This window comes from Suncus etruscus, chromosome 5 (genome assembly GCF_024139225.1).
Source record: "Suncus etruscus isolate mSunEtr1 chromosome 5, mSunEtr1.pri.cur, whole genome shotgun sequence".
NCBI classification, from domain to species: domain Eukaryota; kingdom Metazoa; phylum Chordata; class Mammalia; order Eulipotyphla; family Soricidae; genus Suncus; species Suncus etruscus.
In genome coordinates, this window is record NC_064852.1 from 31,381,784 (window position 1) to 31,409,282 (window position 27,499).

Below are 27,499 nucleotides of genomic sequence, written 5' to 3' on the forward strand. Positions count from 1 at the left end.
AAAAACATAATGGTATTGATAATTTAATTTCTTAGAGGAAATTACTATGTAGATTTAAAGGAAAAAATATTTAGTTGGAATTTTAGTGAACTAATGCTTAAAAAATTAAACTAGGGGCATCTGCCTTGCCCACGCTAGCCTAGGACAGACCATGGTTTCATCCCCTGGTGTCCCATATGGTTCCCCAAGCCAGGAGTAACCCCTAAGCGTCACTGGGTGTGGCCCAAACCCCCCCAAAAATTAGTTCAACTAATTTTAATTTTTTCAGTTTGTTAATATTTATATAGTTACCTTGCATATGGAAGACATGGGTTTGATCCCCAGCACCCCATGCTGTCCAAAGAGCCCTCCAGAAATGATCACTGAGTGCAGAGCCAGGAGTAATCCCTGAGCACCTCAAATTGAGGTGCAACTCCAAATTGAAAAAGAAATACAATCATTCCTTAGCATCCACTTGAATTTATGCCAGGTATTCATTAGTGGTTTCTTTTTCATGTAGTTTTATTTATTAGGAAAAGATTTCTTATGGGGGCCATTTTTTGCCTTTAGAATTATATAAAATCATATTTTCTGGTTTTAATATTTTAACTAATTTGATGTTCTTCTATTTTAGAATAGTGTTTTACACTGGAGTGATAATACAGTGAGTAGGACATTTGACTTGCATATGGCTGACTTGGGTTTGATCCCTGATACCCCTTATGGCCTCCTCGCCATCCAGGAATAATTGCTGAGTGCAGAACCAGGAGTAAGCCCTGAGTAGCCCTTGGTGTAGCTCCCAAAAGAATAGCGTTTCAGGCTGGATAGTACAGTAGATAGGGCATTTGCCTTGACTGATCCAGTTGGATTCCCGACATCCCATATGGCCCCCATATGCCAGAAATGATTCCTGAGTGCAGAGCCAGTAGTAACCTCTGAGAACTCTGGTGTCTCCTTTCCCCACCCCTCCACCCCCAAGGAAAGTGTTTTATGTTTGGGGACTATTTTGTTTTTCAGGATCATGAGGTGAATTTTAGCTTTCTCATTTTCAGTAGTGGTATTGTTGCAGTGTTATGTTTCCCACCCTGTGGCATATTTTAGAACTGGGTTTTAAAATTCCACTTAGAACCTCTTGCTATGGTGCTAATGAGGGTTATTATAAATATCTAGTCTTAGAAACACTTGGCTGCTTATTCAGGTCATGACAGTAGAATGTTCTCCCCTTTGCACAAAGCCACAGCACCATAGCATTTAATATGCCAGTGTATAAGCCAAAGTGCCCTTCCCTCTTTGTTAGCTCTAAACTAATCTTTTCATTCTACTTAATGTGTCCGTAACATTACACTGTCCTAGGCTATCAGTTTTTTGTGCATCTGGAGCTCAGCATGTGTGTACCTTGAACCCTATCTATCACTTATACTTTGCTGGAGTCAACAGATGTGTTTTATTCTTGCTATTTTTTTTATTATCTTTCTGCATTTTTATGTGATTGAAGTAGAGGTTAGTAAGGTGTCCAAGTGACATTGGTTATGACTGTGACTTTTTAATGACTAGGTTTAGTATAAATTTTACATGGCTAGAATAGGTATACTGTTACTTGTCACTTTGAAATTCATCTTTGAAAATCTGTTATTTCCATTCTAATAGTTTGAAATTTTGCTGTTGAGTATGTACGTATGTATGTATGTATATATATGTATGTATGTATGTATGTATGTATGTATGTATGTATGTAATGTTCTGTTTGCATTTGTTTTCTTTAGGGATGTCCTTTAACACCACTGCCTCCAGTTAGTATTGCTATTCGGTTTACTTACGTACTTCAGGATTGGCAGCAATATTTTTGGCCTCAACAACCTCCAGGTGAGATAATTCATTAAAACTGTATTTAGTGTAGAAATTGAATGGAGGGGCCGGAGAGATAGCATGGAGGTAAAGCGTTTGCCTTTCATGCAGGAGGTCATCGGTTCAAATCCCGGCGTCCCATATGGTCCCCCGTGCCTGCCAGGAGCAATTTCTGAGCCTGGAGCCAGGAATAACCCCTGAGCACTGCCTGGTGTGACCCAAAAACTAAAAAAAAAAAAGAAATTGAATGGAGAAAATATTCAAAAATTGAAATTTGCTGTTTCAAATATTATATACCTTTATCACTCCCCCCCCTCCACTTTTGATGGTGTGGTGCTATGAATTGAACACAGGGGTACATTTCTGGCCCATTGTTTCCTCCTTTAAAGCAGCCTTATATATTTTTCTAGAGAATCCAGGATCCTATTCTGCAAGGATTTGTTTTCCCATAGAGTTACATCCACAACCTATTGTATTTTTTCTTTAAAAAAATAAATCCCTGTAGATTGTTCTAGAGACAGTATTGCACTGTCTTCGATCATTTATTTTTGGCAACTGGTATTACAAAAAATATATGAATCATCATGGGCTGTAACTGCAGCATGTTAATGGTTAAAATGTCTATTTTTATATCAAAATAAGAATATAATATGGAATATACTAAATTTTTATAGACAAGAGGATAAATATTGAAAATGAAAAAAAACTGTATTAATATACTATTTATTAAAAATAATTTTTACTTTTATCTAAATCAGTTTGCTTACGTAGCTATTGTGATCCATTCAACAATCTTTTTTTTTGGGGGGGTTTTTGGGCAACACCCGGCGGTGCTCAGGGGTTACTCCTGGCTGTCTGCTCTCGAAATAGCTCCTGGCAGGCACAGGGGACCATATAGGACACCGGGATTCAAACCAACCACCTTTGGTCCTGGATCGGCTGCTTGCAAGGCAAATGCCGCTCCTGGATCGGCTGCTTGCAAGGCAAATGCCGCTGTGCTATCTCTCCGGGCCCTGCATTCAACAATCTTAATTATTGGTATAATTATTAGTTCACACTGCCAGAACTTAAGTAAAATAGGATTTTGTGTTTTAGAAAATCACAGCCTTATGAACTTAAAGCCCATTATGAGATATTATAGTTTCTCGATATTTTTACTCACATACAACTCATTTCAAATACATTTAATAAGAAATATACTGCATTTATAAATTTATTATTTATAAATAATTGAGGCTTTTATTAAATCTTTTATTAAAGAGAAATAAATTAGAATGAAATAATCTCTACAAATTATTTTTTCTCCATATAGTTTTTATAGGATTGAAATAATAAATTGCTAATGTTGGAATAATATTAAAACTTAAATAGTATATGCTTATATTTTGTTATATATACTGTGATTTTGTAACACTGAACAATTTGAATTTGTAATATATAAGAAAAGAGTATTCTCTAAATTATATCCAAGGAAATTAAAAAGTAAACTGAAATTTATATTATTTAAAAGATTTTAAAGGTTTTTATTATTTTAGTTCCCATATAACCATATTCACTAAATAACTGTCATCATCCTCTAGTTTGAAAGTAGTTTCTTATCCTCCTTTCCTTTCCTTTTTTTTTTTTTTTTTTGGTTTTTGGGCCACACCTGTTTTGACACTCAGGGGTTACTCCTGACTATGTGCTCAGAAATCGCTCCTGGCTTGGGGGGACCATATGGGACACAGGGGGATTGAACCATGGTCCATTCTATGCTAGCGCTTGCAAGACAGTCACCTTACCTTTAGCGCCACCTTCCCAGCCCCTCTCCTTTTCTTTTTTTTAAAAGCCACTTTATTTATTAGTCTGTTTTAAAAGTTTTTCCAAGGTGGTATGGTCTGTTGATAATCTTAAAAGGCCAGAAGCAAAATCTTGGGGCCAGAGAGATAGCACTGCATGCAGTAGGGCATTTGCCTTGCATGCAGCTGATTCAGAATGGACAGTGGTTCGAATCCCGGCATCCCATATTGTCCCCTGTGCCTGCCAAGAGCAGAGCCAGGAGTAACTAATCCCTGAGCCGGGTGTGAGCTCCCCCCCCAAAAAAAAGAAGCAAAATATTAGCAATATAATTATTAATACCAACTCAATCTTTACTAATATTCTATTGCCAATATTTTTAAATGGGGATCAATATATTGACCTTTCTTAGTAAAGGTAAAGACATAAAATTGGGGGGCTTTGTAATATTTAAGGAAATCATCTTTTATTGTGTATTTAGGATATGAAAAGATTGAGTTGTGCAGGGCAAAGATCATTGTTCACAATACAGACTGCCCCTCCACACTGTTCCTTTAGTGCTATGTGCATAGCTTCCAGAACCGTAGATTTCCTGGTCACTCTCTTTTCTTCAGGCTAATTTATCAATTTACTACTAGAAGTAACCTCTAGTAAGATCTTTAGGGGTGAGCTTTCACGTCATTATCAATTTTGTAGCTCTTTGCATTTGATACCTGTATCCAGCAAGAGTTTCTTCTCCATCTATGGCATGACTCTAAGTTCTGGTCCATAGTTACAGGTTTTTATTTTTGTATGTTGTGTTCCTTATTTAGTTGATCTATAGTAGTAATGAGGTTTATTTGACTCCTAGTTTCAGATATGCAACAAAACGATTAAATGTTTGTATTGTGTAATGATCCGGTAAATCTAGCTAGTGTCCAGATTCATACAGTTATAAAGTTTTTTTCTTGTGGTGAGGTTTTACAGTCTATGCTCTTAACAGCTTTCACTTTTTTGGTGCCACACCCAGTGATGCTCGGGTTATTTCTAGCTCTACACTCAAGAATCACTCCTCTCAGTGCTCAAGGGACCATGTGGGATACCTGGGATCGAACCAGGATTGGCCATCTGCAAGTCCTGCCCACTGTACTGTTGCTCTCTGGGGTCCTCAAACTATGGCCTGTGGGCCACGTGCTGCCTATCAAGGACATTTGTTTGGCCCACTGGTTGATTATGCTACTGCATGTGTAGGATGTGCACTGCACTCACTGACTCCCCTCCTTCTCTTCGTCCTTGAGTCCTCCTCTTAGTGTCTGGCAGGGGTCCTCAAACTAGGTTCACCAAAAGCAGGCCCATAGTTCCCATTGAAATAGTGGTAAATTTGTTGTTTTAACTTTACTTGTTCTTCATTTTAAATATTGGATTTGTTCTCATTTTTTGTTTGTGTACTCCAAAGTAAGATATTTGCAGCGTGCATAGAAGTTTGTTCATAGTTTTTATTTAAACTATCATCAGACCCTCCAGCAGTCCGAGGGACGGTGAACTGGCTCCCTGTTTAAAAAGTTTGAGGATTTCTTCCCGAGGCCTTCAGATTCTCAAGTACAGTAGTATTAACTATAACTACCATGGTCTAGATTTTATTTCTATGACTAAGTTATTTTGAAAGTGGGAGTTTGCTGTAAACGTGACCCCCTTCACCATTCTGCCACTTTTTATTCCATATTGATTAATATTAGTGTAATATTAATCTATTTTCAGTATCTCTATGCAGATTTTTCACTTGTTTTCTGTTTGCCTTTGGTTTTTGTTGTTGTTTTATATGACTGGGGTAACTCCTCTTTGATTGCAATGCATGTAGACTTGGTTTTATATATTCCCAAGGGATCATGCACTTGGTCTATGGTTTGGTTTTATAATTTCCTGATTAGTGATATTGAACATTTTTTCATGTACTTGTTGGCCATCTGTATGTCTTCTCTGAAGAATGCCTGTTTAATGCCAGGACCCAAGGATAAAGTATTGATTGGGTGGTGGGGATTACTTGGACAACCCTAGCAGTGCCCGGGGCTTCCAGGGTTAGCAGAAAGGGTTGTTGGGGGACCATGCAGTGCCTGGGATCAAGCCAGGAATGGCTGGCTTCATATAAGGGTGCCACACTCCTGAACTCTCTCTGTTTGGCCCAGATCCCACCATCTGTGTACTTCCCTCTACCAATGTTCCCGTGTTCCCTTTCTCTGCACTATATGTCTGGTCTGAGAATCATTTTTTGTTTCTGATCTTAGAGGTGGTTTTCTACTTTTCACCTTTGAGTTTGATGTTAGGTGTTGCTGCTGTAAATAATGATTTAAAGGAGGGGTCTCAAACTCAATTTACCAGCGGGCTGCAGGAGGCAAAGTCGGGGTGATCCTTGAGTGCAAAGTCAGTAGTAAGCCTTGAACATTGGGGGGGTGTGACCCAAACAACTAGAACAAAACAAAACAAAACAAAAAAAGATTCCTCTAGGGCAGGGCCACAAAATGCTGTACGGAGGGCCACAAACGGCCCGTGAGTTTGAGACCCCTGATTTAAAGCCTTATAGGTTTTTAGTATTCCTTTTCTTATAAAAGGAAGGGATTCAATGTGTAAGAAGGGCAAGTGACTGTGTTTTCCACTTTATAGTACATTTCATAAAATTCACCTTTATCTAAGTGTTATTTTATGTCTTAGAGAATTTAACTGTTGGAGAACATAAATAACACACACAAGGCTTAAGCACTACATGGTAAAGTTTGAATTTAGATACTTCTGAATCTCAAAAACTCTAGATCTTTCTATTGCTTCTCAACTTTAAAGCCAGTTGGTACTGGAGCATTAGTAATTGGTAGGAAATTTACCTTGCACATGGCCAACTTGAGTTTGATTCCAGGCATCCCACATAGTTTCCTGAGCCAACCAGGAGGAGTATAGTACATGAACACAGAGCTTGGTATTAGTCCTGAGCACTGCTGGGTGTGACCATCCCCCCAAATAAAGTCAGTTAAAACCTTTGTATAGTTATTATGTAGTAATAATGTGCTTATACATTTTGAGGCTCTTAAAAATTTATATTTTAAATATACCAATCATTGTAATATTTGTTGTTGTAAGCATTTTTTAGTTAGAAAATAAAACAACGACTTGCAAATGTACTGAGTCAAGAAAGTGAGTCATACTTAATCACTTATTTTAATAATTTAGTTGGAGTTAAGATCGCTGTCAAGCATGATTTAACAAATCTGGAGAGTGTGCATAACTGAGCAATAGACTTTGAGAATCCAGTGTATTGGTGAATAATTTAAAACAATAATCTGTATTATTTGAAAGAGAAATAAATCCTTTTGAGTCTTTTAAAAGTGCTTATTCTTCTTAGTGAATGGAACAGTGTCCTTAGATACCATCAGCAATGAAAAGGAAATTCTTTTCTAGGCTTTATTTTATTTATTAGTTTATTTTCTAAACTTTAATGTTTCCATCTTCTGTCACCAGAACTGTTGAATGTAGGTTGGTGATTAAATTTTTTTGGTTGTGTTCTGTTTGTGGGGCTATATTTGGTGGTGCTCAGTACTATTATTTGCTCTGTGCTTAGGCATGATGCCTGGCCCAGCACAGGGGAACATAGGTGATACTGGGGATTCCGACTGGGATTGGCCACATGTAAGGCACCTATTTTTCTGTACTCTCTCCAGTCTCGGCAATTAAAAATTTTAAATGTGTGTAATTTTTTTAGTTTATATTTTCAGAGGTTATTCAAAAATATATAGAGGAATAATGTTCTCTTGGGTAAAATTAGAATTACTATTTGAATGAACCACTGTGTCAATTAGGAATTTTTACAATGATATTTTTGGGAAGAAGTCTTTAGATCCTAAAAATTTGTTGATTTGCTGTATATATTTTTGATGTTACCACTTAAAATTCATAATGTTTTCAAAAGACTAACATAGCAAGGTTAAATTCTTTTTTCCTTTTTTATTTTTGCTACTAATGGGGGAAACCTTTCTTTCTTTTTAGATATAGATGCTCTTGTAGGAGGAGAAGTTGGAGGTTTGGAATTTGGCAAGTTACCTTTTGGTGCTTGTGAAGATCCTATTAGGTGAGAATTTCATCTATTATTTGAACTATGGGATTTTATTCTTTAACTATGATAGTGGCTTTCCTGTCCTTTAGAATTAATTTCACCGCCTCCTGGTCTACCAGATATATGCATCTAATAATCTGTCATCTGTTTTTTTCCTGTTACTTTAATAAGAAATAAGAGACTATAGGGGTAAAGAGCTAGTATTGATGTAAGGCACTTTCCTTTAATGTAGCTGACCCTTATTTGATCCCCAGCACCACATATATTCCCCTGAACAGTGCCAGGAATGATCCCTGGGTTCGATTCCCATCATCCCATATAGTCCTCTGATCCTGGCAGGAGAAATTTTTGAGCGCAGAGCCAGTAGTAACCCCTGAGCTTTGCTGGGAGTGGCCCAAAACAAAACAAAACAAAGTTTACATTTTCAGCTAGTAAATAACTCAAAGGTATAGGGAAACTGCCTGGCATGTGGAGGCTCTGGGTTCAATCATTAGCACTTCCTGTTCCCTCTAGCCTAGATCCTTGATGTAGGTGTAATATCGTATTGAGTGGCCTCAGGTCCCCTTGACACTGGGATTATCAGTCAATTCTCCATTGCTTTTTTAGAGCTGAATAATTTGCCTATGTATAGATAAAATTACTATTATTCATTCTTCAACTGATAAAGATTTAGGTAACACATTTAGATGCACTTACCCGTACATACATCTCTGATTTTTCAATTATGAGTCATTTATAACAGCCAAATTGCTGAATTAGTTGTTATATAAAGTATTACAAACTTTGAGATATATTTTATGTTTTGTTTGTTTTAGTGAACTCCATTTAGCTACTACCTGGTCTGACCTGACTGAAGGTATCATCGTGGATAATGATGTTTATTCGTAAGTATGTTAAGAGAAATGCATTCAATTTTTTTCTAGTAGAATAAATTAACTGCCAACTTGTTAGCATTTTTTTCTGTCAGTAACTGATATAGTTGGTTGATTTTTCTATATTTTTCCTTAAATGTTTTTATTTAGTCACTAATAAGTTATTAGTTATTCATAGTTGAGTTTCAGACATACAGTGTTTCTTCCCCAGTGTCTACTTTCTTCCACTAATGGTCCCAATTACCAGTCTGCTTCTATGAAAGGCGCTTTTTACACACACGTACATACATCTATCTTTATATAGATATATATTTTTTGCACTGTGGCTTACTGATAGGGTAAGAATCTTGCTGATAGGTTTTCATACAACCTTTCAGCACCACCTTTCACTACCTTTCAGCACCACCTCACCTTCCAGTTGAACTCTTCTCTTTCATAGGCATTGCCCCCTCATCCTATCTCCTAACTATTGAAGACTACTTTCTGCGTTCTTTGTTTCTGTTGTCTTTGGATACTCATTATGTTTCCTTATATCCCTTATTCAATAGAGGTCATTTTGTGTCACTTGGACTAACTTCATTCTGCATGGTACTCTCTGTGTCACTCTATGTAGCAGTAAGTTACAAAACTTTATCTTTTCTTATGTGTGTAGTTTCTTTATCCAGTCACCTAATCTTGAACACTTGGATTTTTTTCCGTGTTTTGGCTATTGCATCTGATAGTGCTGCAAGAGACATAGGGGTGCAAATGCTTTTATCGCATTTTAGCTTTTGGGCTCTTGGGGTATATTCCAAAAAGTGGAGTTTCTGGGTCAAATGAAATCAATTCCTGGACTTTTAGGACTAGGATATTTTAGATATTCCTTTAATTCTTATTAAGAGACCATGATTTAGGGGTCGGAGAGATAGTATAGTGGGTAAGGTGCTTGCTTTGCTCAAAAACAACCTGGGTTCTATCTCAGGCATCTCATACAGTCCACCGAGCTTGCCAGGAGTGATTTCTGAATGCAGAGCCAGAAATAACCTTTGAGTACTGCTGGTTGAGACACAAACAAACAAACACACACAAAAAATGACTATAGTTTATAGAGTTATTTCAGGCATGCAGTGTTCTAATACAAGTCCCACCTCCCTATGACCCCCTCCTGTCAATTCCCTAGGTTCTCTCCCAATCACAAGCCTGTTCCTGTTGGCAGGCAATGATAAATTAATTTCATATTACTTACTCTAACAAAACTTAAAAGAATGGCAGATGGAATTACAGAAAATAAATCAATAAAAGTCAATTTATGATGAATGAGTGCTAAGTGATTTCACTACACTTAGATTAATTTATTACTGGAAATGTATAAAATTCTTTAGCAAGCTAGGAGTAACCATACCTTTCTAAATCTAGTAGAGAGCAACCATATGTACCATTATTGAACGCCATATTCAATGCCACATGTTGAGAGGTTTGTCATGTCCCTTTAGAGAAGGGCTTTTATTTTAATTGTTTTTTTGTTTTTTTGTTTTTGGCAGGGCAGGGCCACAATCAGCAATTCTCACTAATTACTCCTATTTAGGAATTACTCCTGGTAGTACCTGAACCATATGGAATGCTCAGGTTTGAACCCAGGTCAGTGCAATGTCAGGCCTATCTATAATAGGTCCTACCTATTATACTATTTCTCCAGCCCCTAGAGAAACTCGTTTAATGCTTCCTGCAAAATTGGTTTCAAGATATGAATTTTCTAAGCTTTTGCCTCTTCATGAAGCTCTCTGTATTATTCTTTCAAATATGAATGGTAATCTAGATGCATAGAGTATTCTTGATGAGGTGTTAATTTTGTTGAGTCTTTTACTGTATCTTTTCATATTCATCTATCTTGCAGAGTATCATTTGATAGATAAACTATCTTTGGGGCTTTCCTTTTAGATCTTGTTTTCAGTATTCTGTCTCTATCTTTGGATTTTGTGATTTTGAATATAGTGTGTCTTGGAATTTTTTTACTTGATTCTATTTTTGACCCTTCGGACTTCTTGGATCTCAGGTGCCTATAATTCTTAACTCTGGGAAATCCTAATCAATGATAAAAACAGGTTTTATTTGGAGGTTCTAAGGTGGGGAGTGGTAGGTTAGAGAGAGTAACACTCCTGTGTGCCAGTGCACATCCCAGCATGAAAGTACACATCTCAAGAAAAGAGATGGATGCAATCTGTGCACGAGGGCGCCATATGCTTGGATTGGCAGTACACATTGTGCTCCAGTGATTTTTTTTAACTATTTTCTCTCCAATCATATTTGCCTTCTTCAGTGATTTTGATAATTCTTATATTGTCCTGTAGTTCTTTGGTATGCTATTAATTTCTTTTCAGATTTTTTCCACCTTCTGCTATTTCCTACAGTTTTCTTCATTCTCATCTTATAGCTCCTCAATGTTTTGCTCAACATCTGTTATTCTACTGTTCAGAGCTTCTACTGACTTTTTATATCATCTACAGTATCCTTCATTTCTGACTGTAGTAGTTTTTTCATTTTGATCATTCTTTCTTGCTCTTTGCTGCCTACTTATGCAATCATTTCTTTGAACTTGAACTTCCTCATCATAGTGCTAAAAAAGATAATGTCTGAGGATTTACTGCTGTTTACATCTTCAGTGATATTTTTCTGCTCATTGAACTTTGTTGGTTTCCTATGTGTTTTCCCAACATTGATTTTCTAGTGTTCTTGCTTTGCTGGGGTGAGTCTTTGTAGATAGACCCTTCTGGAAGATACTGAAGGATTTAAGCTGAGGTTGCTCTTTTTCTTCTCTGCCTGTGTACAACAAATGCCAAGAAGACAAACTTGGACAGTGTGTAAGCTGTTGAGTAAATCTGTTGCATGCTTCAGTAGCTGTAGGGTGGGGCCATTATACAATCCTGGTTAGGTGTAGAGGCTGCTGGGAGCCAGCTGGAAGGCAGGGCCTCTTATCTCTCATATGGTCAGTGATGCCAGCCAAAGGTTGGTTTTACCTGAAACAGCAGGCAGAAGATTTGATTTTTCTTTTTTCTTTTCTTTTCTTTTTTTTTTGTTTTTGTTTTTTGTTTTTTTGGGCCACACCTGATGATGCTCAGGGGTTACTCCTGCTCTGCACTCAGAAATCACTCCTGGCTTAGGGGATCATATGGGACACTGGGGAATCGAACCCTGGTCTGTCATAGGTCAGCCACATGCACGGCAAGTACCCTACCACTGTGCCACTGCTCCAGCCCCTGATTTTTCTAATTTTAAGGATAATATTTAATACTGAGTAATAGATATTAGAGATGTGTTTTTAGATTTCTGACTTTGAGGATATGAATACTAGTTCAGGGATAATGGTTTTAGCAAATTAGCTATGAGTAGTTTATTTGGGATTCAGTACACAGTTAATTTTTTAATGGAAGGCATCTTCATGAAGTGCATTGAAGAGAAGATGTACATTAGGATGTATGAGAATAATTTGATAGTTAAATTTAAATAAGAACATCTCTATTGTATATTGTTGTGCAGTGAGAAAAACTTTAAAATTGTTGTAAGTATTGAGAAAGACTGAAGATAGTAACACAATGTTATTTCAATTTTTAATGCAGAATAGGGAGGAATAAATCTTTTTATATTTAAGACTACTGTTAATTAATAGTAAAAGAACATGACTTTTCCTAATAAGATCATTTATAGATTTAAAAGATTGTTACAATAATTTGTAACAATTGTTACAATTTGTGGGATCTAAAATATATTATTTTATTCACCTTATATAGAATATATTTTATTCCAATAAATGTATATTTGTATTGTCATTTAAAAATTGCTGCAGAAATTCTGTTAAATTGATAGTAAGGTATTATTGATATGTAAATTTTGGGTTTTTTATTAATGCTATAAAAAGTAAAATTATTATGCTTTTTATTCTAATTCCTTTTAATTTAATTTTAATTAATTCTTTTTTAATTAATTCTTAAAATATAATTTTATATTAGTGTACAAAACCTATTCAAAGTAATTTTTGTATATATTTTATTACTTTTGTTCTTTTGTTTTTTTATCTTGTACTTTTTAAATATTTTTTTTTGTTTGTTTTTGTTTTTGGGCCACACCCTGTGACGCTCAGGGGTTACTCCTGGCTATGCGCTCAGAAGTTGCTCCTGGCTTCTTGGGGGACCATATGGGACGCCGGGGGATCGAACCGCGGTCCGTCCTAGGCTAGCGCAGGCAAGGCAGGCACCTTACCTCCAGCGCCACCGCCCGGCCCCCCTTTTTAAATATTTTAACCAATATATATATATATTTTTATGGTTTTTGGGTCACATCCAGCAGCGCTCAGGGGTTACTCCTGGCTCTGTGCTCAAAACGCCTCTGGCAGGCATGGGGGACCATAATGGGATGCCAGGATTCAAACCACCATCCTTCTGGATGTAAGGCAAAAGCCCTTACCTCCATGCTATCTCTCAGGCCCAACTTTTTTTAATGGAATCACGATGAGATACACAGTCAGAAAGTTGTTCATGTTTTAGTCATTTAGTATTTCAGTGCCTATTCCTTCACCAATGCACATTTCTCACCACCACTGCACCAATGTCCCCAATATTTCCCTGCCACCTTCTTTCCACTTGCCTCTATATAGCAGACACATTTTCTCTCTCTTTCTCAATTTTTTTCCTTTTAGATACTGTAGATTTCAATATTGTTACTGAAGGGGTATCATGCATGTCACTCTACATTCTTTCAGTACCCAGTTTTTGTCCAGAGTGATAATTTCCAACTATCAATGTCATAGTGGTCCCTTCTCTGCCATAACTAAACTCCCTCCTTTGTGGCAAGCTACCTACCGTGGAGCAGTCCTCCTGGCCATCATTTTTGTTGTCTGGGTACCATTACTATGCTTTCTTTTTATATATAAATTTCAAAAATGAGTGCTATCATTCTATGTCTATCCCTCTCCTTCTGATTTATTTTGCTCAGCATAATATTCTCCATATCCACAGCTACATAGTGTTCCATTGTGGAGATGTACCACAATTTCTTTATCCAGTCTTCTGTTCCCAGGCACTTGATTTATTTCTAGATTCTGGTTATTGTGAATAGTGCTGCTGTGAACATAGGAGTGCAGATGCCTTTTCTGCATTTTTTTTGGGGTCCATAGTATATATTCCCAGGAGCAGTATTACTGAGCCATATGGAGCTCAATTTTTATTTGTGTGTGTGTGTGTGTGTGTGTGTGTGTGTGTGTGTGTGTGTCACAACCAGCAGCGCTCAGGGGTTACTTCTGGCTCCACACTCAGAAGTTGCTCTTGGCAGGCTCATGGGACCATATGGGATGCCGGCATTCGAACCACCATCCTTCTGCATGCAAGGCAAATTCCTTACCTCTATGCTATCTCTCTGGCCCTGGAGCTCAATTTTTAGTATTTTTTGGAGATGTCCATATTGTTTTCCAGAAAAGTGCTTTGCATCTCAAAGAAAACAGTGACTAGGATACAAAGAATGCCCATGGATTGGGAATATTTACTCAATACCCATCTGATAAGGAATTATTATTTAAGATATCTAAGACACTAGTAGAGTTTAACAGGAAAAAAAATATGACCCCGTCAAAAAATGGGAAGAAGAGAGGAACAGAAACTTCCTCAAAGAAGAAATACAGGTGACCAAAAAGCACATGAAAAAAATACTTCACATCATTAAGCATCAGGGAGATGCAAATCAAAGCAATAAGGAGATAGCATCTCACATCACGGACTAGCACACATCAAGAACAAGACCAGTGCTGTTGTGGATGCAAGTCAAAATGGACTTTCATTTACTCTGGGTGGGAATGTAGACTTAATCGTCCAACGTCTTTAAGTTTTAAAGTGCTTTGACTTTTCAGGATTAAATTTTGTAGGAGTTATGGATGTGGCTCAATAGTAGAGCGAACACATGTCTCACATATGGGTAGACACTGAGTTTCATTCCTAACACCTCCCATACTTTTTAAATTAAAAAATTTGTTTTTACTAGATATTTTTATGTATTTGAAAATCATCAGCAAGTTTAGGAGGCCGAGTAGATTGTTTTATTATATATGTTTAAATTAGACTGATAAATTTATGAATCCTGGGATTATTATAATTAGAATCTTATGTTAATTGTTTTAATTTTAGGGATCTGGATCCTCTTCAGGCTCCTCATTGGTCTGTTAGAGTTCGAAAAGCTGATAATCCTCAGTGTTTGCTAGGTAAGATCTTTTATGATCCTTTCTAAAAACCTTCCTTCCAAACCAGAATATTAAATATATTCTTTATATTTTATTTAATTTATGCAAAAAGCATTAATTTTTTAATGTAGTTTGCATTTATTTCTTTTCCTAAGTTAAAGTTTAATTATTCCCCACCATCAATGTTCCCATTTATTTCTTTTTTGATAGTAATTTATTTAAGCACAGTTGTTACGAAAATATTTGTAGTTGTGTTTCAGTCATCCAATGTACACCAATTTTCATCAAATTAATTAATTAAATGGAAAATAACCTCCCTCGGGTTATTCCTGGCTCTGCACTCAGAAATCACACCATATAGGATGTCATGGTTAAACCCTCCCTGCTGTTCTATTATTCTGGTTCCCAGCACACTTTGTTTTTTATGTGCCTGAGATCTCATGCTTTGTTGGTAGTCTTGAGGGATCCCAGATGTTAGTGCCATCTAGATTGCTCTTGATATGTGGGATGATGTTGGGAATCAAACGTGACTTTGTGGTTTTATGGTAGGTACTCCACTGAGTTAACCCTGTTGTGAAAATACAGTAATTTTTTCTGTTATAATAAAGGAATGCATGCTACTAATATACAATAGAAACTGAAGTACTTTATTTTTCATGATTTCTTTTGTTTTTTTTTTTTTTTTTTACATAAATTGCTTTATTTAAAGACCATTTATATCTCATAGTTGATCATAAAACATTTTTTTCCTAGGTAAGTGGGAGTGAAATTACTAAAAAAAAAAAAAAAGAGTATAGCAACAAGAAAATTGGTGAAATTTATTGTATCTCACAATGACATCATTAAGTCTTTGTCAGAAGGTTTATTAAGGTTTCTCTTCTGTTTCGGCAGATAGCGTCAAGTACCCATTGGGTCTAAATTGGTCTATTCCCATGGGAATGACAGTATTAAAAATAAAGCAGGAGTTGTCCAGGAATTCCAAGCATTATTGCTATTTACTGCTGCTTTTGTGGGGCATGATCTAGGCTGCCAGGCCTTCCAAAACTATGAGAAGGCGGAAGGAGGAGTGCCTATACTCGCTCCATAAATGGCCTACTTTTATCAGCCCAGATACCGGCATACTTGGAGTTTCGATCAGATTGGTGTCTTTGCAGATGAGAATGATGAGGCAGGGCCATTGACAAAGTGGTGCTTGTGGGTGATGGGTGCAGCTGGTGTTGCTTTAGCAGATCAGGGACTTGGCCCGCCCTTCAGATACTGCCAGCTTTCAGTTGTGTGACCAGTTTACCCATAATTTTTCACAATTTGGTTTACATGTCTTTTGCATCTGTGAAGCTGGACTAATGTAGACATGACTATTATATTGATAGGGTGCACTTTCTCTCTGTGATTTCTTAATCTTTTAAAATTATATTTTTAAGGAATTCAGAATTCCAGTGAGTAGCAGTTAGGGTAATAGATTACAGCATAAATATAGTAATATTACTTAAATAATTAAATGAAAATAGATTATTATTTGTCCTATTGAAGCACATAGTAATTAGTCAGTACTATTAGGTACAGTAGTTTTTGCAGATCATTGTTTTTAGAGATTATTAAGGCAAATTATATTCTGGGACAGAAATAAAGAGCAAGGCTACCTTCAAAATAGGATTAAGTTTTGTCTGGGGTAGGAGTACTGAATGGTTTTATCTTTCTAACATACCTTAGTTAATAGCATTTGTGAAATAACATGTGCTTTATAGGATGATTTAAGGGTAAAATGAATAACAATTTTTTCAATTTAGGTGATTTTGTCACTGAATTTTTTAAAATTTGCCGTCGAAAGGAATCAACCGATGAGATTCTTGGACGATCCACATTTGAGGAAGAAGGGAGAGGTAACTTAAAAGTTATTTTCAAATGTCTAAACCATTCTCTACATATTGTATAGCATATTTTGGTTAGTTTTCTTATTTGAATTAATTTGGAGAAGTTAGTTTTGGTGGACTAGATAGCTTTCTGTTTCTCCTCAAGCCAAATCCTAGTCTTAAAACATTAGGTGTATTTAGAAAATATCTTTGAGGACTAGAGGAATTCAAGTACTTGCCTTGCCTCCAGACTGGTTTTATTCATCCCTGCCTCTGGCCCCCACCACTTTCTTCACACTGTATATTATATCCACACCAATACTGGGGTCACTCCTGAGCACAGCTCAGGAATAACCCCTGATCATTGTTGCAGTTAGTTCAAAAAAAATAAAATATTAAAATAAAATGTTAGTTTGATAACCAAATTAGAAGTGATCTTGATGGGCCGGAGCGATAGTGCAGCAGGAGGCCATTTGCCTTGCACGCACGCAGGTGACCCAGGATGGGCCTGGGTTTGATCCTCAGTGTCCCATATGGTCCCCTAAGCCAGGAGCGATTTCTGTGTAGGTAGCAGGAGTAACCCCTTAGCGTCACTGAATGTGACCCAAAAACCAAAAAAAAAAAGGAAGTGATCTTTGAAGTCTGGGAAGAAATCATTTGCTACACTTTTTGTTAGTATTTGGGCATATAAAGCTAATAACTGCTAATTTTTGTGATCTTTATTTTTTGTAATACCAGTGAATTTTTTGTGATTACTTATAATACTAGTGGAGTCTCTAGCTGTATCATCGTCAGTTTATTCCTAATGTCTAACCTAATAGTGATATAATTTCCATTCATTTCTATTCTTTTTTATAGACACTGGTGATATAACTCATGCTTTGTCAAAGTTGACAGAGCCAGCACCGGTTCCGATTCATAAATTGTCAGTTTCAAACATGGTCCATACTGCAAAGAAGAAGATAAGAAAACACAGAGGTGCAGAAGAGTCACCACTGAATAATGATGTCCTTAATACTATTCTTTTGGTAACTAAAGACATGTCTCTGCGTACTCATATTCATTATATAGTCAGTCCTTTCAATGTGCAGGCATTAGATTGGTGAAATGAGTGAAATGAACTAAAATGAGTGAAACAAATAGTCTTCACATTCAGAGAAATTTTGTCAGTATAGTGGGAAGAAGGTAAGTAAACAATAGTTTCAGTCCCACCTGGCATGTGAGAACACAGCAGAAGATGCATCTATCTTTGTAAGAAATAGGAATCCAGAAGTAGGAAGCAGGAGGTAGTAAGTATCAGGAAGATTTGATAAAGAGAGACATTTAACTGCATCTTGAGGACAGGGTTTTAGAAGCCAAGGAATAGTAGCCTAAGAAAGGAGCTGAAGAATTTAATGTGTTGCAAATTAGTTCAAAGGGCCAAACATGATCATGGAGAAATGTCAGGTAACTTGAGGTGCTGAAGCCCTAAACTTTATCCCACATCTTAATACTGTCTTAAGTAGGTCAACATGATCAGAATTATATTTTTAAAACTGATTTTCCAAAGGGAAAAAAAATGTTCAGGGGTACAGAGCAGTAACATAGCAGTAGGGCATTTGGCACGTGGTTAACCTGGGACGGACCTGGGCTCGATCCTCAGCATCCCATATGATTCCTTGAGCCTGCCAGGAGCTATTTCTGATCACTGCTGGGTGTGGCCCCAAAACCAAAAAGAGAAAAAAAATGTAAAAGAAAAAGAAAAGAAAGCCCAAAGAAGGCTTTGGAGGCTAGATGGCTTATATGTGTAGAGTGATGAAATAAATAATGTGGGACTCACATACACCAAAGTGTAATTCTGACATATGATTAGGAACAAATCATTTTATAACAGTTTCTTCATCTTATAAATGCAATTGATTTAACCTGGTAAGATTATTTTGAGGACTAAAGGACTTCTACAACACACTATGTGGCATATTATGAAACTGATAGAAGATAGTAATTCTTTTTGGTTTGGGGGGCCACACCTGACGGCACTCAGGGGTTTCTCCTGGCTCTGTGTTCAGAAATCGCTCCTGGCAGGCTTGGGGGACCATATGGGATGCTGGGATTCGAACCACCGTCCGTCCTGTATCGGCTGTGTGCAAGGCAAACACCACCAGTGTGCTATCTCTCCGGCCCCAGAAAATAGTAATTTTTACCATAAATTTACCTATAAGTATATGTCTGAGACTTGGTGCATTAAGATAATCATGGAGAAAAATTTCAAGAGCAGAGTGCAATGAAAAGGATACTGGGGACTGTACACACTAGGTAACACCTCTGGCAGGTGTGCACCTTCACCTACCTTTGCCTTGCTTTTGCAGACCTGTGTTCAATCCTCAGTATGGCATGGTCCCCCAGCACCTCCACGCGTAACCACTAGTGCCACTGATTGTTGCTAAGAGAGACGGAGGGAGGGAGGGAAAAAAATACTGGTTTTGGAGACTTGATATTAGTTTTATCCTTGTCATTTATTTGAAACAAAACTCCATCAGATTTTTAGGTTGAGTTTCTGTAAGACATACATAGTGAGATTAGCTCATAAGTATGAAAATAATATTTGTAGTATGTGTGAATGTGTGGCTAGTAGTGGCATTTGGTGCATATTATTACCTCTGATTTTTCAAAAGCTTGAATATGTTTTATAACAAAATAAAAAGAATAAAATGAAGAGGAATTATAAGTTAGTAATACCATACACTTAAAAAAAACGTGGAACAGTGATAAAAGGACTTAAAATAAATTTCTATAGAGAAGACTCCTCAGATTTTATTCCTGTTACAAGATTAGAATGTCATATATTTTCTTTTTTTTCTTTTTTCTTTTTTTCTTTTTATTTTTTTGATTGTCACATATTTTTCTTAACCAGTGCTTGACCACACATACACACAGTTATTTTAGAAAAAGGATACCAGTCATTTAAAGTTTAAAATGCATTTTCTTGTGGTTTCTAGTAAAATAATTTATCTGAAACAGTATTTTTAGGGGCTGGAGAGATAGCACAGGAGGTAGGATGCTTGCTTTGCTCAAGACCTGACCTAGGTTTGATCTCTGCATTTCTGAGCACTACTAGGAGTGATTTCTTTCTTTTTTTTTGGGGGGGGGGGTGTTAGGGTAACAACTGTTGGTGCTCAGGTATTACTCCTGTCTCTGCACTCAGAAATCGCTCCGTCAGGCTTGGGGGGGCCCTATGGGATGCTGAGGATCTAACTGGGTCCATCCTGGGTTGGCAGTGAGCAAGACAAACACCCTACCACTGTGCTATCATTCTGGACCCTACTAGGAGTGATTTCTGAGTGCAGAGCCAGGTGTAAGCCCTTAAAATTGCTGGCTGTGGGCCAAAAGAAAAGAAAGATTTCATATATAAACACTTGCAGAGTCTTATGATTATACATATAATTAAATTTTATTTTATAATAGATTATTTATGATAAAACTTTCATAATAAAACTTTTAAAACGAGCCAATGGCATAGAAAACTCCTAAAACAATAGAAAAGAGATTTTGTATTCTTTTTGGCTCACAGAAACAGGTTTTTAAAAAAGCTTGAGTTCTGAATTTGGCTAGTCATTGAAACACTGTATTGGATATTTTTGAAGAAAAAAGAAACAAGGACATTCCCAGAATTTTATTGGTAAAAGCATAAAGGTACCTGGTGTCTACATAAGTTAAAAAAAATCACAGATACAGTTTTATAGTCATAAAAACTAGGGTTAAAAAATTTAACAACATAGGTGAGGGAGGGTGGTGAGGGAAAAAACTTTGACAAAATAGGAAATTTATTTTTTAAAATGTGATATTCTTTTTTTCATCTAAGTTCTTATTTCCTGATGCTGCTTCTGAGAAACCATTAGATGGAACACCCTACATAGACAACAGTAACCCTCCATCAGATGGCGAGGATTATGTAAGTTCAAAAGCAAAATATCTATGATGTATTAAATTTATAGAAGCTTGCTATATATCTAGTTTGATAGTAAAATGCTTATGAATTTAGAAACACCTTAGACAACATTGCCTTATACACATATAATGGCCTACTAAAGAGTCTAGACATGTTTTATGTATTTTGGATTGCAAATACTTTTATGGAATCAGTTTTTAAAAGTGTAGATATGGGCCTGGAGAAACACAGCGGTGTTTGCCTTGCAAGCAGCCAATCCAGGACCTAAGGTGGTTGGTTCGAATCCCGGTGTCCCATATGGTCCCCCGTGCCTGCCAGGAGCTATTTCTGAGTAGACAGCCAGGAGTAACCCCTGAGTACTGCCGGGTGTGGGCCCCCCCCCCCCAAAAAAAAGTGTAGATATATTTTACATTTTTTCCTCATCTTAGACTTTTATTGAAATCTTGTTAAATTTTGCAACAAATACTCTGTATTTCAAAATTAGTTTTATTATGAATTTATTATGAATGGGAAATTCTTTAGTGCAGCAACCATGTATAAAGTGAAGTAAAATATTAAGCAGCATGGAACGTTTGGAAAAATTCCACAAAGAAAGTAAAAGCTTAGTCTTGCAAAACTCTATCCTTTCTATAGTCTTTTAAAAATTTTGAAATTGAACGTTAAAGTGCATTTTGGCAGCAATTTATTAGACCTTTCTTACTTTTGGTAGGCAGGGTTTAAGTTTTAAAATCTCTGTACCATTTCTGATTATAGATATAAATATGTTAATACATTTTGCTTTGTCTCTATTTTGTCAAATTTAGACTCTCTACAATCAATTCAAATCTGCACCATCTGACAGTTTAACATATAAGTTGGCTTTGTGCCTTTGTATGATCAACTTCTACCATGGGGGATTGAAAGGAGTGGCACACCTCTGGCAGGAATTTGTTCTTGAAATGCGTTTCAGATGGGAAAACAACTTTATGATTCCAGGGTAATGATTTCAGTGTCCAGTGTATAGACAGAGATTTTGTTTTAAGTGTTTAGAGTCATTAATTCACCTTGTTTAGGAAATCTAAGCTTACCTAAGAAGGTAAGCTGGACATAGTGAATTCGGAGGTATAGAGGTATTCTCTGTAGGAAATCTATATTTGGAAGAAGGGTAAAGGAAATCTAGCCTAAGGATCAAATTAAAGGAATGGTTAAAAGATATATGATGGCATTGCATTTGAGATGAGGAATGAGAGAGTATTTGGGCCACACCCAAGAGTGATCAATATTTACTCCTGGCTCTGAACTCAGGGATTTCTCCTGCTAGTGCTCAGGGCACCATATTGCTGTGTTAGGTTTAAACTGGTATGGGTCATGTGCAAGACAAGCACCTTAACTTCTGTACAATCTCTCTTGCCCCTGGTATTACAAATTTTTAGCTATCCAAATATAGATATTGGAAAATAGTGGAAACAATATAGCTAGCTGTTCATAGTTTTTTCCAGGCATATAATTATTCATTTTTTTATACTTCTGTATATTTTATAATCTTTTATAGTTTATTTTTGTAGTTATAGGTAAAATCTCTTTAGAGATTTATTTAACCTTAGATACTAAGAGTGATAGAAAATTTTGGCATAATTTATATTGACATTTCACTTAAGTAGAAGAGCTTAGTTATTATACACCTTATGTCATATTGTATATGTTGCTATTCTTCCATCAGTATATTAGTAAAACAGAACAGTGATTGGTTAGATGGGTTTACTTTAAATACCAAATCTTTGGCCCTGTAGTAGGGCAATACCTTTCATGTGTGAGGCCCTGGGTTTTATCTTCAGCACTGCAAAAGAAAGAAAAAAAAAAAGAACAAAGAAAAATGTATATTAGTCTTTTATATTTTAGTCTCTGCTTAGCTGGATTTTCTCCTTATAACCAGTTTGCTCTATAACTACTGAATGTAGTTATATACTACTCAATGTGAGTTTCTTTGCTTACCAAGAGCTCTACTGGTTTTGAACTGAAGAAAATCCTAGCTTCCCCTTGATAAAATAGAGATGGGCAACTTAAATTTTTTATGTTGAAAGTCCATCTTTACAATTGAAAAATGGATGTATAGGGGCCGGCGAGGTGGCGCTAGAGGTAAGGCATCTGCCTTGCAAGCGCTAGCCAAGGAAGGACAGTGGTTTGATCCCCCGGCATCCCATATGGTCCCCCCAAGCCAGGGGCAATTTCTGAGTGCTTAGCCAGAAGTAACCTCTGAGCATCAAACGGGTGTGGCCCAAAAAACCAAAAAAAAAAAAAAAAAAAGGATGTATAGTCTGTTTTTCACGATGTGAAATTCAAATGTATGTACTGTTTTTCCTACTCTGGAAAAGACCCTGTTCCTGTTCTCTCTTTGTCTACCTCTCTTCTTTCCTCCCTTTATTTCCTGAATAAACTTGTTTCACTTAAAAAAATAAATAAAATAAAGGGGTCAGAGTGATAGGCCAATAGGGAAGGTGTTTGCCTTGTACAGCTGACCCGGCTTTGATTTTCAACTGTGTTCCCCCCCTCCCCAGCACCTGCCAGTAGTAATTTCTGAGCACCATCAGGTATGGCCCAAAAACAACCCCGTCCCCCCTCCCCCCCAAAAAAAAAAAAAAAAAAAAAGGAAAAGAAATGAAAACAAAGAAATGCTGCTGTATGTGTGCTATTTTCTATGGTAGAGTAAAAGATTTCCTTTTTTGGTTTGTTTTTTTTTTGTGGCCATACCTACCAAGTGTTCAGGAGCTATTTGTAGCTTGATATTTAGGTAACTGTGATGCCAGTGATCAGACACAATCTTCCTGCATACACAAAGCATATGCTCTAGCCTCTTATGCTATCTACATGACCCCTGATTTTAGAGAACTTTTATCTTTATATTCTATTTACTTGAGAGCTATCACTGCTTTACAAAATTGCTATAAGTAATTATGAAATAAAAAAGTTCTCTTTTTATTTCCCTGCGGTCTGGCTTAGACTTTATGGTATAAAAATAGGCACATCTAAAGCAATTTTATTAAAATCTCTTGTTTCCTTTTCCTTTGGTAGGTTAGCAAGTGGACCCCCAGATCTAAGATGTTGTTTACTGCATCAGAAACTACAGGTAAAGATTTCCCAATGACAGTGTTCAAATTGGCTACTGATTTAATTCAATTTTATTCTAAAGTATGAAATGTAATAATTTATAGGCTCATCTTATTGTGCTTTCACTAATTTATAGTCTCTTTTTATAATAAGGTCTGAAGAAAGGTCTAAGTATTAAAGTTAAATATTTAAATTATAAATAGATTTTTTATTTTACTGTAACTAAATATAAATGTTATATGTTTTCTTAAAGATGTTAAATTGTTGTATTGAAAGAAAGAGGACCCGTGATGATGGAAGAAAGGCAAATGCTTCAGATAATGTTTTTCCAACATACTCAGGGGGTGCTGGAAGAGCTGGAGATCAAATGAGGCTTGATAATCTAAAAGACACAGATAAAGAAAAGGGAGAAGTGGGAAAGTCTTGGGATTCTTGGAGTGACAGTGAAGAAGAGTTTTTTGAATGCCTAAGTGATACTGAAGATCTGAAGGGAAATGGACAAGAGAGTGTCAAGAAAGGACCTAAGGAGATGGCAAACTTAAAGCCAGAAGGGTGCCTTCGTCAACATGGGAAACTCACATTGCTACATAATGGAGAACCTCTGTACATTCCTATAACCCAGGTAGGTCACAGTCTGGTCTTTAAGTTCTAATTTGAAAAAATTCATTGTACAATTGGACACAATTGCATTGTGTGTGAATTCTTTTTTTTTTTTTTTTTTTTGAGAAACTATATTAGTTTCTGTAATGACTGTATGGGGAATTCTTTCAAATTCCTTACAGATTTGAAATCTAAAATATTGGTGGTTAATTTAGGATCACTATTTCTTTTTTTTTTTTTTGGTTTTTGGGCCACACCCGGCAGTGCTCAGGGGTTACTCCTGGCTCTCTGCTCAGAAATAGCTCCTGGCAGGCACGGGGTCCATATGGGACACCGGGATTCGAACCAATCACCTTTGGTCCTGGATCGGCTGCTTGCAAAGCAAACACCGCTGTGCTATCTCTCCGGGCCCTAGGGTCACTATTTCTGAAGATAAAAAATGTTTTGTTTAAATTGATAATATTAGCCTTCTTTTTAAATAAGAAATTGAATGGTATGGGGCCAGACACTTATCTTGCGTTTTACCTACCCTAATTTGAGTTGCTAGAACTACATATCCCCCGAGCAGAGAGCCTTGGATAGCCACTGAACTATCTAGGTCTTACCAAAACCCCTCAAAGAAATTGAGTAAAATGAAATAAACTGCGTGGTGAATAGTTGTGTATTTTTAAAAAAATTCAAACTATGGAGGGGAAAGAACAAAAGTAAGTTCTTTTAAAATTCATAATAATATTGTTATTTTTTGAAAATTGTATTTTTCAAAATCGTCCCTCTGGCCAGAGAGATAGCTTGGAGGTAGGGCGTTTGCCTTGCATGCAGAAGGACAGATGTTCGAATCCTGGCATCCCATATGGTTCCCTGAGCCTGCCAGGAATGATTTCTGAGCGTAGAGCCAGGAGTAGCCCCTGAGCACTGCTGGGTGTGACCCAAAAATCAAACCAAAACAAAACAAAAAAAATTGTAGGTTAGAGTCCATTTTTACTAGTAAGGAATAGAACAACAATGATTCAGGAATATTAGTTTGATTGGATTGTTTTCGTATGAGTAATGTCTGAGAGTGTTTATTGTGATAGATCAAATCCAAAAAAAGTAAAAGTTACCACTCACTAATTGAACTCTTATTCCTAGATGCAATCTCTATAACTTATTTGACTGTACCTGGCAATATTAATGTGTTCTTAATATTAATGTGTTCTTCTTGGCTCTGCACACAGGAATTATTTCTGGTGGTGCTCAGGGACTACATTTCATGCCGGGGGATCAAACCCAGGTTGGCTGCATATCAGTCAAAGTGCCTTACTGCTGTAATATAAATATTTTTATATTGTAATATTACTCTGTAAGGGTTATAATTTCTATGCATTAACATATGTGTGTATGCATATGATATAGTTCTATAAATTATTGTTGTTTTTAACTGTTGTACAGTACTGTGCCATGTTTGCATGAGAAAGAAGTTGAGATTCTTTTTTTTTTTAATCTTTATGAATATAAAGTTGAGGGGCCAGCGAGGTGGTGCTAGAGGTAAGGTGTCTGCCTTGCAAGTGCTAGCCAACGAAGAACCAAGATTCGATCCCCCGGTGTCCCATATGGTCCCCCCAAAGCCAGGGGCAATTTCTGAGCGCTTAGCCGGGAGTAACCCCTGAGCATCAAAGGGGTGTGGCCCGAAAAACCAAAAAAAAAAAAAAAAAAAGAAATCATGTAACTGGGGCCAGAGTGATAACACAGCGGTAGAGCATTTGCCTTGCACGTGGCCAACATAGGATGGACCCAGGTTCATTCCCGGCATCCCATCTGGTCCCCTCAGCCTGCCAGAGGCGATTTCTTAGTGCAGAACCAGGAGTAAACCCTGAGTGCAGCTGGGTGTGGCCCAAAAACCAAAAAGAAATCATGTAACTATATTTATATTGGTCTGTTAATCTTGTTCCATTAGTTTGTCCTTGTACTAATAATATGCTATTATAGCTTTATTCGTCTATCTTGTACTAGTCTTCTGATTTTATTCTTGAAGATGATCTGGATTGTTGGGACTATATTTTACTTTTTGTGTAAATTGAGAATCAGTTTATCAGTTCCACATATATTAATAGTTTTGTATTTTGATGTTCTATTAGATTTATTTCAAAGCCTTTCTCATGTCTGAAATGTTTTTCTAAATGCTTTCAAATTATAAGCCACATCCCCTGCCTGAAAGCTCAAATTTTATTCCTCTGAAGATTTATTGTACTGCTTTTCTGTACTTTTTTTTTGTCCCCCAATTCCCAATACAGACCAGGCAAAGGGGCTGGGTTGAAGTGTATATGGGGTGCATTTACTGTACCTCCTCTTTCTATACAGTGTAAAGAGCACAGCCTGTGGTAAGAATTGGGAGGCCTTTTTTTTTTTTTTTTGACGTTTTTGATTTTTTTTAATTTAAAATATATTTTTATTTATGGAATCACTGTGAGGTGCAAAGTTACAAAGTTACAAAGCTGCTCAGGATGGAGTTTCAGTCATGCAGTGTCCAAAACCTGTCTTTTTTTTAAGTTAATTTTTTTTAAATTCTTTAATTTTATATATATATAAATATATATAAATATTATATATCCTTCACCAGTGCAACATTCCCATGACCAGTATCCCAAGTGTCCTTCCTCCCCACCCACACCGGCCTGTACTCTAGACAGGCTTTCTACTTCCTTTATTCAGTCACATTTTGTTATGATAGTTCTCAGTGTAATTATTTCTGTGACTGCACTAAATGATCCCTGTTGTGTGAGCTTCATGTCAGGAGCTAGACTCTCCAGTCCACCTCTATTTTGTCTCTGAGAATCATTACACAAATGTTTTTCATTTTTCTCAAAACCTATATATGAGGGAGATCATTCTGTGTTTATCTCTCTCCCTCTGACTTATTTCACTCAGCATAATAGATTCCATGTACATCCATATATAGGAAAATTTCATGACTTCATCTCTTCTGATGGCTGCATAATATTCCATTGTGTATATGTACCATAGTTTCTTTAACCATTCATCTATTGAGGGGCATCTAGGCTGTTTCCAGAGTCTGGCTATTGTAAACAATGCTGCAATGAATATAGGTGTGAGAAAGGGATTTTTGTATTGTATTTTTATGTTCCTAGGATATATCCCTAGGAGTGGTATAGCTGGATCGTATGGGAGCTCAACTTTCAGCTTTTGGAGAAATCTCCATATCACTTTCCACAAAGGTGGGACCAGACGGCATTCCCACCAGCAGTGAATAAGAGTTCTTTTCTCTCCACATCCCCGCCAGCACTGCTTGTTATC

The 27,499-nt window shown here is 36.7% G+C and overlaps 1 protein-coding gene and 1 non-coding gene across 3 annotated transcripts in view; one reads left to right on the plus strand and one right to left on the minus strand.

The window, feature by feature from the left end:
- The window catches only part of RAB3GAP1 (RAB3 GTPase activating protein catalytic subunit 1), a 78,562-nt gene that overhangs the window by 25,965 nt on the left and 25,098 nt on the right, over positions 1-27,499 (plus strand). For both annotated transcript variants that reach the window (XM_049773625.1, XM_049773626.1), the window contains exons 8-17: positions 1,743-1,842; positions 7,609-7,690; positions 8,491-8,559; positions 14,694-14,767; positions 16,534-16,626; positions 17,455-17,624; positions 20,438-20,527; positions 21,328-21,500; positions 23,573-23,627; positions 23,862-24,230. In XM_049773625.1, the coding sequence (XP_049629582.1) occupies positions 1,743-1,842; positions 7,609-7,690; positions 8,491-8,559; positions 14,694-14,767; positions 16,534-16,626; positions 17,455-17,624; positions 20,438-20,527; positions 21,328-21,500; positions 23,573-23,627; positions 23,862-24,230 (1,275 nt within the window). The remainder of the gene's footprint in view (positions 1-1,742; positions 1,843-7,608; positions 7,691-8,490; positions 8,560-14,693; positions 14,768-16,533; positions 16,627-17,454; positions 17,625-20,437; positions 20,528-21,327; positions 21,501-23,572; positions 23,628-23,861; positions 24,231-27,499) is intronic.
- On the minus strand, positions 26,454-26,582 carry LOC126010173 (small nucleolar RNA SNORA51). The gene has a single exon (XR_007496303.1). It is a non-coding gene; the product is annotated as a small nucleolar RNA SNORA51 (small nucleolar RNA).